The 12,246-nt window shown below is 41.9% G+C and overlaps 1 protein-coding gene across 3 annotated transcripts in view; it reads left to right on the forward strand.

Moving 5' to 3' along the window:
• CDC42EP3 (CDC42 effector protein 3) overlaps positions 1-6,852 on the forward strand; it is a 28,436-nt gene extending 21,584 nt beyond the window's left edge. For 2 of the 3 annotated variants that reach the window (XM_042895097.1, XM_042895091.1), the window contains exon 2: positions 4,781-6,852. In XM_042895097.1, the coding sequence (XP_042751031.1) occupies positions 5,049-5,810 (762 nt within the window). In that variant the 5' untranslated portion in view covers positions 4,781-5,048 and the 3' untranslated portion in view covers positions 5,811-6,852. The remainder of the gene's footprint in view (positions 1-4,780) is intronic. The other variant, XM_042895105.1, reaches the window with a different exon arrangement.
• Positions 6,853-12,246: the final 5,394 nt, after the last annotated feature.

Raw genomic sequence — 12,246 nt, forward strand, 5'->3', positions numbered from 1 at the left:
TCAGGATTTTCAATGGGATGACTCATGAAATTTGCAGCAAAGGTAACTTTTGTTTTTAGCAGAGCAAATGCTGCTTGCAGTAAGTGTACAGTTTTTAATGCTCTCTTCATTCGCAATGTGGAAGGCAAGGCCTTCCCAAGAGCAGAGGCTGCTCTGTAAAGAGGGATTATAATTCCTGGCACTGAAATCTCTTGCAGCATCCTCTGAGGTACTGTGGTTTTACACTGCCCCTTACTGGATTTTCTGATAGTGCAAGAACTTACTATCTGGACTATAGTCCAGAACTGCTATCTGGATGACCAAAAGTTTGCTCTATTTCAGGTTTTTGTGTGTTTGCATTTTTTTCCTCTATACTATAATTTGAATAAAATATAGAATTGGTCTTTCACTTTGAAACTAGTAACTACTAGGCTTCACTTTCAACCACATACAATCTCTGTAGAGTTGAGGATGTTGTGTTCCTAAATTGGCTGCAAGGGTAGAGTGATAACCAAGGTAAGGTGAGGGATGAAACAGTGTGGTGATTTTATTTTATTATTTTATTTCATTTTTTTAAATCTGAAAGGTAGCTGATTTGAGTGATCAGTTCTGTTCTACGATGCATGGCACAAGCAGAGATCTTACTTAGGACTGTATAGACTGTAAGATGCAAAAGGGAGTTAAGTAGATGGAGTTTTGGTATGTAATTGGAATCCCATAGTATTCTGTAGATCCTAATGAATTAGCATTTTTTTGTTTAGAGGGAAGCTGTGCAGGATTGCAAGCATTTCAAAATTGAGCTTAAAAGTATCAAATGTTCTCTGCATTCATAGAACATTTGGCTTATTTTGTATGACAGTATTTTCTGTATATATCTGTTGTACTTCTGTGTGAAGTGATTTTCAGCCCTATCTGAAGTGCAGTAGATATTTTGTGGAAATCAAAAACCAAAATGCTAACTTGGCAAGATTCCCAGCTCCCCTTGTGATGCAGAGTTAAGCACCCAACTGAAGGAACTAATTACTCAGGTTAGAGGATTTGTGAAAATGCTTAAATACTTCTTGGCCATCTGTCTTTATTGCCAGTACAAAGCTTTCGAACTGATGATTCTTGCTGGACTTAATTTGATGAAGGAATATCTCTGCTGGGGCATGCACGAAATGAAGAAAAATACAGATAGCTTCTCTTCACATATTGCACAGGGAGAGAGATGCGTTTCTGTGGAAAAAACTGCAAGCTACTTTACAGAATTAGAATGGAAATGGACAGTAAGAAATTTGGGGCTGAGACTTTTAGTGAGGAATGGCCTGTAATGCTCTGCTCTCTGGATTGAATTGGGAAGAGTACAAAGATGCCCAGGATAAAAATGCTTTTATTCTGAGATCCTTATAGTATCTTTTATTGATTCCTGAGCAAAGAATCACAAAATTAAAGCATTAGTAAAGAGTATTTTTTTCCATAACCAATTGACCCAATAGCCTATTAACCCTTCTGGACAGCTTTATCAGACTTGTCAGAGACAAGATTCTAGTAGGAAAACTTTATTTTAAAATGATTTGATGTGCAGAACAGTTGGCCTACATAGCTCATGAGCTACAGTCTAAAACTAATTGCTGTGTAGAATTCCTGCAGTCTAAAGACCACGGTCACAAGAATCAATCCCTTCTAAAACATGTTCAGATATTTGTAACTGAGGATTGTGGGCGTCTGTTATAGACCCCCAAATCAAGATGAAGAAACAGACGAGGTATTCTATAAGCAGCTGGCACAAGCTGCACAGTCGCCTGCCCTTGTCCTCATGGGGGACTTTAACTTCCCTGACGTATGCTGGGAGTACAGCACAGCACACAGGAAGCAGTCTAGGAGGTTTCTGGAATGCGTAGAGGACAACTTCCTGATACAGCTGGTCAGAGAGCCCACGAGAGGAACTGCCCCACTAGACCTGCTGTTCACAAACAGGGAAGGTTTGGTGGGAGATGTGGAGGTTGGAGGCTGTCTTGGACAGAGTGATCATGAAATGATAGACTTCGTGATTCACGGTGGAGCCTGGAGGGGGAATAGTAATACTGCTACCTTGGACTTCAGGAGGGCGGACTTTGAATTGTTCAGGGGACTAATAGGGGGAGTCCCCTGGCATTCAGTCTTAGCGAGCAAAGGGGTCCAAGAGAGCTGGTTGCTCTTCAAGAAGGAAGTCTTAAGGGCGCAGGAGCAGGCAGTCCCCCTGAGCTGCAAAATGAGCCGGCGGGGAAGAAGACCGGCGTGGATGAATAGGGAGCTATTCCTGAGGCTCCGGGAGAAAAAGAGAATCTACCGCCTGTGGAAAGAGGGACAGGCCACTCAAAATGAATACAGGGAAGTTGTTAGGATGTGTAGAGGTGAAATCAGAAAGGCAAAAGCCCAGCTTGAATTTAACCTAGCCGCTGGTGTGAAAAGGAATAAGAAACTCTTTTATAAATACATTAACAGTAAGAGGAGGACAAAGGAGAATATCCACTCTTTGCTGGATGAGGCTGGGAATGTGACCACTGAGGATAAGGAAAAGGCGGAGGTTCTGAATGCCTTCTTTACGTCTGTCTTTAAAAGTCAGACCAGTTATCCTCAGGATACCCCTCTCTCTGACCTGGTAATCTCGGTTGGGGAGCACACTAACCCCCCTGTGATTCTGAAAGAAACAGTCAGAGACCTACTGCTCCAGCTGGACTGTCACAAGTTGATGGGGCCAGATGAGATCCACCCGAGAGTGCTGAGGGAACTGGCGGAGGTGATAGCCGAGCCGCTTTCCATCATCTGTCAGCGCTCCTTGTTGACTGGTGAGGTCCCAGAAGACTGGAGGCTTGCCAACGTGACTCCCATTTATAAGAAAGGTCGTAAGGAGGATCCGGGGAACTACAGGCCTGTCAGCCTGACCTCGGTGCCAGGGAAGGTTATGGAGCAGATCGTCTTGAGGGAGATCATGCGGCATGTGCAGGGTGACCGGGGGATCAGGCCTAGCCAGCATGGGTTCATGAAGGGCAGGTCCTGTTTGACCAACCTGATCTCCTTCTATGATCTAGTGACCCATCTGGTGGATGAAGGAAAGGCTGTTGATGTGGTCTACCTAGACTTCAGCAAAGCCTTTGACACTGTCTCCCACAGCATTCTCCTGCAGAAGCTGGCAGCCAGAGGCTTGGATGGGTACACTCTTGGCTGGGTAAGGAGCTGGCTGGAGGGCCGGGCACAGAGAGTGGTGGTGAATGGAGTCAAATCCAGCTGGCGACCAGTCGTGAGTGGTGTTCCCCAGGGGTCGGTGCTGGGGCCTGTCCTCTTCAATATCTTTATTGATGACCTGGATGAGGGCATCGAGTGCACCCTCAGTAAATTCACAGATGACACCAAATTGGCTGGAAGTGTGGATCTGCCTGGGGGTAGCGAGGCCCTACAGAGGGATCTGGACAGGCTGGAGAGCTGGGCTGGAGCCAATGGGATGAGTTTCAACAAGGCCAAATGCCGGGTCCTGCACTTTGGCCACAACAACCCCAGGCGACGCTACAGGCTTGGGGCGGTGTGGCTGGAGGACTGCGTAGAGGAAATGGACCTGGGGGTATTGATTGATGCTCGGCTGAACATGAGCCGACAGTGTGCCCAGGTGGCCAAGAAGGCCAATGGCATCCTGGCTTGCATCAGAAACAGTGTTGCAAGCAGGAGCAGAGAGGTGATTGTTCCCCTATATTCAGCACTCGTGAGGCCGCACCTCGAGTACTGTGTCCAGTTTTGGGCCCCTCACTGCAAGAAAGATATTGAGGCCCTGGAACGTGTTCAAAGGAGGGCAACAAAGCTGGTGAGGGGTCTGGAACACAGGCCATATGAGGAGAGGCTGAAGGAGCTGGGAATGTTCAGCCTGGAGAAGAGGAGGCTCAGGGGAGACCTTATTGCTCTCTATAACTTCCTGAAGGGAGGTTGTAGTGAGCTGGGGGTCGGCCTCTTCTCTCGTGTCATTAGTGATAGGACCAGGGGGAATGGTTTCAAGCTAAGGCAGGGGAGATTCAGGCTGGACATGAGGAAGTATTACTTTTCAGAAAGGGTGGTCAGGCACTGGAATGGACTGCCCAGGGAGGTGGTGGAATCACCGAGCCTGGGGGTGTTCAAGGAAAGACTGAATGTTGTGTTGAGGGACATGGTTTAGTAGGAGCTATTGGGAATAGGTGAACGGTTGGACTGGGTGATCTTTTAGGTCTTTTCCAACCTTGGTGATTCTGTGATTCTATGATTCTATGTGGACCAATACTTTCATCAGATGTCTATAATTATCCTTATTAGCATATTTGTCAGAAAAGCTATTTGTGACAGTTTGTTCCAATTTATAAATGACAATATCAAAAGTTCTCAAATCCAAGGTGATCTACTCCCATTAAAAAAAAAAATAAAATTGCTTGGGTGACTTTTTAGTCTTCCTGCATCTACCGAAAGCTTTATGTTGTTGAATGTTACAGATCAGTTTCTGCATTTGCACTTCAAGACCAGCATTTTGAATGTCAGAATGAGAAGAAGGATTCAGATAGTGATGTTTACCAAATGGACTGTGCTCAGCAACCGTGTCTAAGAAACTCTGACTTCAAAACAAGTTATAAAGTCAGAGAAAGGTTAGCTAGATGTTGTTAATCTTAAACCCTTTTATCCTGCCTAATGAAGGGAAGAAACATCATAATGTTAATCTGCAGGCTGGAACTGTCAGTACCATTGCTAATTTTTTTTTGTGTGTGTGAAAACAGGACTGAATGAACCATGAAAAATTAATGATAACCTGATTTTGTATCCCATGCAGGTCTTCTCAAGTTCTTGAAGTTGGATGTTTGGTTGCTAACCGGCTTGAAACTTGTGCTCCGTCTTGCAGAATCCTCCAACGGGAGACATTCACATACCCTGAAGTTCCCTACCTTAGAAGAAGGGGACTTGATGTGCAAGATTGGTACAAGATGATGATGTAACATAGCTCATACTGAAGGTCTCCCGAGAAGAACTGGCTTTGTAAGGGACTTCTCCTTTATTTATTTTTTTTTTTTAACACAACTCCCTCTTTATCTAGAAACAAGATGCCAGCCAAGACACCCATCTACTTGAAAGCCGCTAACAATAAGAAAGGGAAGAAATTCAAACTAAGGGATATCTTGTCTCCTGATATGATCAGTCCACCACTTGGAGATTTTCGTCACACGATACATATTGGAAAAGAGGGACAACATGATGTTTTTGGAGACATCTCCTTTTTGCAGGGAAACTACGAATTATTGCCTGGAAATGAAGGAGAAACTAGAGTTAGCCAATCTGGTGGCCACAGTGAATTCTTAAGGGCAAACAGCACTTCTGAATCCATGTTCACAGAAACTCCATCACCAGTGCTCAAAAATGCTATTTCCCTTCCTGCCATTGGGGGTTCTCAAGCTCTTATGTTACCTTTATTGTCACCAGTGACGTTTAATTCAAAGCAAGAATCCGTCAGGTCATCAAGAAACCCACGGCTTAGCTGTGAGCCAGTAATTGAGGAGAAGTTGCAGGAGAAAAGTAAACAGACGGGGAATGGAGAAACATACAAAGATGATGTATGGGAACAAAATGGTTCTTCATCACATTTTATTAATGGTAGAGACAGTAACTCATCCAGCTTTTCTGAACGATGCACTGATTGGCAAACAGTTGATTTGCTTGAAGATAGCCGACTTCCATGTGAACTAACCAAGACAAAGTCAGAAGAATCCCTTTCAGATCTTGCAGGCTCTCTTCTCTCATTACAACTTGACTTGGGACCTTCACTTTTGGATGAGGTCCTCAATGTAATGGACAAGAATAAATCTTAGAGCTGGTACTCCTTGCTTTCTTATAAGTGATTCACTTAAATAAAAATAAACAAATGCAGTTCAAGAGAAGAGACACTTAAAAATCAGCTGTATTTGCAGCTGTTTGACGGGTTTTCTAAAAATATTCATAAAGTACTATTTTTTTACCTATTGTTTTTCATAATTTTTATGACACTAAATTCTCATAGCAAGAAGGTAAATTTTAATAACAGTTTTCAGCAAGTATAAAATGTTTTTAAGTACCAGTATAATGATCAGAAACTTCAGAAACAGAATTTGAGGATGATATTGATCATGACATTTGGTTAGTTCACTTCCATGGGCTTCTGAACATATGAGACTCTGTAAGTGTCAGAAAGGAGATTGGTATTAATTATTCACTGTTATAAATTATTGCAACATCACTTTACATGTAGGCCTCTTTCAAAAACCTTGTGCTTGGAGTCTTGGTTGTGTTCTTCATTTTTCCGTAGTATCGTTTCTGTTATACCTTCACAGTAACTATTTCTGCAGTCTTATACTGCTCTGTATCCAGATGTAAACAGTTGAAGGCTTTTTCAGCTTCAGAGTATCAACTGTTCTGAGTATGCACGAATTTTCACAGTTTGAGGCTTTGGGCCTGATGTTGTATATGAAATGATGTGTTGTAAACAGGTGACACATGCAAAATATGATGGTTAAATTATTTTAGAAGTTGAAATATATTTTTGTGTGTATCTTGGCTTTTTATTGTGGAGCCTACACATACAGTATCTCATCAAAATAATTGCTTGACATTATTGGTGCTCTTCTGAAAATTGTATATTTGTGTGTTTGAAAACAAGTATGTATTGATACTCCTTGCTTTTTTTCTTCATTTATTGCCACACATGCTTAAACTTGCAACCAAAAACTTTGATTTTTCAAGAAGGCACTGGTTATTCACAATGCTTGTGATGTGTGCTGCAACAGGCAATGTTTTGGGAAACATGGATCCTTTAATACAGTATCTACATGGATTGCATAGATATCTTGTGCAATACAATAAAACAAATTAAATTACTATGTCTTTGTGATTCAGTACATAGCCTCACAAAAACAAAAAACTTTGTGTTCTGCTGTATTAAAACACTGCAGTAGAGTTGTGAAAATACGGGAGTGAGGGGCAGATCAGTTCAAATATCTCCATTAATTTGACATCTCCAATCCAATTTAATTCCTGGGGTAGTAAGGGCAAACTCCAGGCATGTAGGACTTTTGGGATAACTGATTTTTTAGGTAGTAGGAGACCAAAGAGTAATGCTTTGGTATTATTTTAGTCACAGCAAAGTTAATGAAGATCCTGCAGATTTCAGTGAAGGCTGAAATCCTGATACGGCTTGTAAACCAATCCTGGACTTATAACTACTTTGCATCTGTATCTTCCTGCATCTGTGTCATTCCAATCAGAATGTGTAAATCATGGAGGATTTAATATATATCATCTCTATAATCAAAATTTCTAGGGAGGCAAGGCCAACTAATTCCATTCCTTCAGTGTGTTGTAGGAGCAGTTTTGCCCGTGATAGTCATTATTCTTTCCAGTCAAGCAGTTATATATATTATTGTGTATTGATGAGACACGCTTTCTTCCATGTTACTCTCTTAAATGAGGAACTGAGAAACAGAATGCCCAAGAACTGCTTTTATTTATAAGGTAATGCTTAATTGCCTTCAACATCATATTTACTTTGTATAAGCCTGGATCTTATTTCCAGTGCATTCATGGAACAAGAATGGCGCTTCTGCCACTGTAGTAATCTTGTATTTTGAAGAGCAGGTTCAAGAGTCTGCTTGGCCATGTGTTTTTAATGGGATCTACAGTTTTAGAACATAATGAGACTTCAGGCCAAAACTTTCATTGGAAAAATCTGTCAGTTAGCATAGAGGAAATTTGGGTGAAGTACAGAATTAGACATTTTCTGTGTAGACCAGCTTCAGCTGTCATGAGGAGAACACAAAGTATTTACTGAATGAAAAGTCAGTATTGTGCAGGACTCCTCATGTAAGTATTCCCTGGAAAGTAGAAGCAGATTCTTAAAACTGTTGTTGCAGTTGTGTTGTTTTTGCCTTGTCATGTTGTTTTCCTGGCTTAGTTCACTGAAAAATGTCTCACCATTTCAAGAGTTTTTAGTCTGTGCTATCCTTCCTATGTGATTGCGCTTTTAAATTTGTGAATCCTTAGCTCTTACCGTGAGGGTGGGTGGTCTGAGTTTAAAACACCACTTCAGGCAAAAAGAGCCACTGTGTTGTAGAGGAGCCTGTGCTCAAGTCAAGAATAAAAATTTTACACTAGCAACAATTTCATCTTTCATATCACATTTCTGCCAGCACCCTCAGGAGCTCCATTCCTGAATGTATAAGAACTGCTCAGCCATACCTGTAAAGGTTTTGAAGATGCAACTTCAAAACATGGCTTCTATCCTGATGTGATCTTCTGTAAAATACTGCACTATGTCATCTGATTTGGCATCTTGGCTGTCACAGCACTGGTTGTCAGCTCGAAACCTTGGATTTCTAGTTTGTGAGAAGTTTTGCCTTTCAGAGGAAAATGAGAAGCAAAATAAACCTCCAAACCAAATCACAAATGAAGAGTAGGAAACGTCCTGTTGACGGTTCCAGGAAACCTGAGTTTGATGCAGTTCAGAGTTTCTTTTCAAAGTCTGCTGTATAAGTACATCAAGAAACTGATGACTTCCACAGCAGCCTTCCTTTCTTCCCCACGCTGACAAAGCCTTTTTATGTTAGAAAAAATTTGCTTATTGATATTTGCTTGAATTCTTGCTCTTCGAACTTTCATGAAGAGGTGGTCTCCATTCATTTCACTTGTTTACCCATATGACTAGAAAGTTTGTACAGGACAGAACAACTTGGATATCTAGCAAATAGTTATAAATAACCATGCAGGATGTGAACATGATAAAAAAGGGCAGCAAATACAAATTAAAAAAAAAAAAAAAAGCCTCAAGAGTGATAAACAATATATTGTTTAAGAGTGACTTCCCTCATAGTTCTTTTTCCTTTTTGCATTTCTTGGTGTTAACAAGGAAGCTAGCTACCAGGGTTAGGGATGTTCTGTAAGTTGTGCAGGAAGTTCTCAGTGAGCAACAAAAATAATCTGAGGCCAAGTTTCAGAAGGGCTTAACTCCTAGAAGGCAGATCAGCTCAGGAGGTTTTCATTCCACTAGAGTTGGTGGGAGAAGGGACATTTCAGATGGATGTCTCTTTGAGAATGTTGGTCATGACCAGAATCAGAAGCAGCTTTTGATGTGCAAACCTAGCAGGGAAGTTGTTGGACCCCACGTAATAAGGCCAAATAAAGTTCATGTAATGCAAGGGAAAGCTAAGAAAGATGCACATTAGACTTTATTCCAAGGAAAGAAAATACCAGTTCCTGTAAGCAAATCAATTAAATAAACAGTGACCTAACTCTGTTATGCTTGCATGCATTTGCTTTTCATATAGGCACAAAGTACATTAGAACATCCGTTCCTATGAGTGCCTTCATTTTATGTGTTCTTTAAGGAGGTTCCTGGGTCCAAATGGAAGGCTGAATCGGTCACTGTTTCTCTCTAGTTGGAATTTTGCTAGTGCTAGAAAATCAATAATCCACCTAGTACTTTGTTTACTTCTTAATAGTCATAGCTTTTTAAATAAGGACTGATTTTCTTTAAGTTAGCGTAATTCCCACTAAGTTGTGAATTCTAATATCCACCAGAGTATTTCCAGAGAGAAATAGATTTCCCAGGATATTTACACCTGAGAAAATATTATTTTCACAACTTTATTGCAGCCTGACTCTACCATTCCTTGGGCTACTTCTTTTCATCATTGTCTAAGACAACCCTTTCTTAGTTTGTGCTCTAAGTAACTAGGACTTGAGCTTTGTGGATGGTCAGTCAATAGTCTGAACTGTGTTTATTTTGTTTCTTAAGACATTTATACACCTAGGAACCTCTCTTCTGTTATAACCTCCTGTCAGGATGCCACAGGAGCTGTGGCAGAGGTGGAAGCCTGCACCCCCACAGTGTCGCTGGGCTGCACTAAAATGGGGCCCTGAGGTTATGGGTAGGGGCAGGATCCCACATGAGGACCCTGACATGTCTGGCAGATATCTGTGGGTAGTGCTTTTGTCTTGAAAGATGCAGTTTAACCTTGTCTTCAGTAAGTCATAAATAGCCACAGAAGCCATCTAACATGCTATCTTGGCAGAGTACAAGCGAAGGAGCCTTGGGACTTTATTTGCTACACTGGGTGGAACCATCAGGCAGAGAAAAGACAAATGACATTTAGCCATTTAGCAAATTGCTAATGCTATGCCAGGGCGCCTACTGCCTTATTAAAAATGCTGTAGCTTTAAAGACAAAGTGCTGATCAATAGAAGTACTTATCCAGAAGAAACCTGTCCCCACATTTTGCAGACGTAGCTATGTTTAGGTAAAAACTAATGAGTTAGATATGACGTGTCAGCAGTTAGCCCAGTGGATTTTTGCCCATTCCCTCTTGCCTCCTTTCAACCCTAAGCGCTTGGAGGTCAGTCTCCAGATATTCACAGGTCACAGCCACATTGTGTTATAAGATACTGTCTCATGCACTTTCAAAAAAATCAGTGGACTTGATCCTTTCCTTGCTTCTTGCCATTCTGCCATGAGTCTAACCTCTTCCACACATCCCAGTTAGCTTGCTCACTTGTGACCAGTGAGGACAAGTCAGCCTCAGACCCAAGCCAGAACTAGTGAGCTATTGTGGAAAATAAGCACTCAGAAGTTACAGACCATGGGTGCCACTTGTTGTAATCTCAGCTGGAGTCAAACAGACCATCTGGGATTCCCAGGAGTAGGCACTCAGGAACAGGCCAGCTGCTGGGAATGTGAGGAATAATGCTGATTTATCCTTCTGGACAGATATCTTGGGCACCAAAGAAGATTCACCGCAGTAAAGCAGCGGGAGATAACAGCTGTACTCAGTGCGTGAGTGATTATTTCTACCATTAGTCATGTTGTTCTGTTTTACTTTTCTTTTGTTTTGTTTTCCCTCTGGACACACTTACAAATCCTAGGTGCTTTGCCACCAGGGAAGTCTGGCTTTGTGCCTCTTGCCACACACTAAGTAGTTCTGCTTGTCATGGTCTGACCAACACCAGGTTTCCACCTGGCATAGAGAAGTTTCACCCAGCCAACAACTTCATACTTCCAAGGCCTTGTGTCCCCATCCTTCTCTTCTCAGGCTTATCTCTCCTGAATCCCATAGCAGAATTTTAAAAGCAAATGGAAGCACAGTCATGGAAATGCAGGAAAGCTGTAAAAATGCAGGAAACTTCTGTCCCTCCACACAGCCCTACAAGTAGTTGTGTCAAATTTCAGCAAATCTCTCGGGGGTTATAAAACTGAGCTGTATCTGAGGTCATGAAGTAATTTTGTGAGAAATATCACCCAGGGTAATGGATATTCCATTGACCTTTGAGAGGTCCAGTGTGTCTACAAACACAGCTTCAGCGTCATATTTAGCTTGGCTTCCCCCTTTCTCTTGGGGGAAGAGATATTCTTCTAGGTCTGAAGTGACACAGATCAGTGTTGCAGGAACATAAGAGCCGTACTGGAGCATATCAAACTCCATCTAGCCAACGTTCTGTTACTCTAGAGTGAGTGCCCTGGGAGGACTACAGGATAGGAGACGCATGAATTAAATTTCTGAAAGTATTCATTCTGCATACAGGAATCTGGATCACAGATTGGTTCACAGAGATGTGTTTGTACTGAATAGTCCTGGATCGATTTTTCTCTTCAACAAAGCTGTGTAAACTTCAACATCCAAATGTCTTGCTTCAGTGAGTAACATAGGTTGATTTTACTGCAGATATTCAGAGTGGTAACTAGTGGGATACTCGTGTGTGACCTTGGCATTGGTCTGACCTTTTGTGATTTTTATTCTCACTGGTCTGAGTCAATATTCCCATAATCATTTCAGTCCCCATCCACAGCCATCAGTAGCAAGCAGATTTCCTTCCCTCTTCTGTAAGTTTATCAGGCTTATTCACCATACTTGGATTTGCTTAAGGCTGAATGAGTCCCATTTCATCTTCAAAGCATACAGAACTAACTGTTACAGTGAAGAGTGGTTGGTGGTGGGAGCCTATCTGTGGAGTGAAATGCCCAAGTACATCACCCCTAAAAAGTTGGTGAAGAAGCATTAGGGCAATGGTAGAGCCAGAAAGAGAGAATCGCTACAGCACAAGAGCAGCTTGCATAACATTGATAGAGTCTGAGCACGCTGAGCTGACCTTGGAGGGCTCTCAGGCAATACAGGACACTGAGAAGAACCAAGGCATAGTTGCACAGGTCTTAAAAGAAAAGTCTGACTCTAGGCAGATGATGAGAATCAGGGTGCAACTCACTTAGCAGGCTTCACAATTGCTACT

Source organism: Lagopus leucura, unplaced genomic scaffold (assembly GCF_019238085.1).
Source record: "Lagopus leucura isolate 7727_CA_CO unplaced genomic scaffold, USGS_WTPT01 Super-Scaffold_73, whole genome shotgun sequence".
Classification (NCBI taxonomy): Eukaryota; Metazoa; Chordata; class Aves; order Galliformes; family Phasianidae; genus Lagopus; species Lagopus leucura.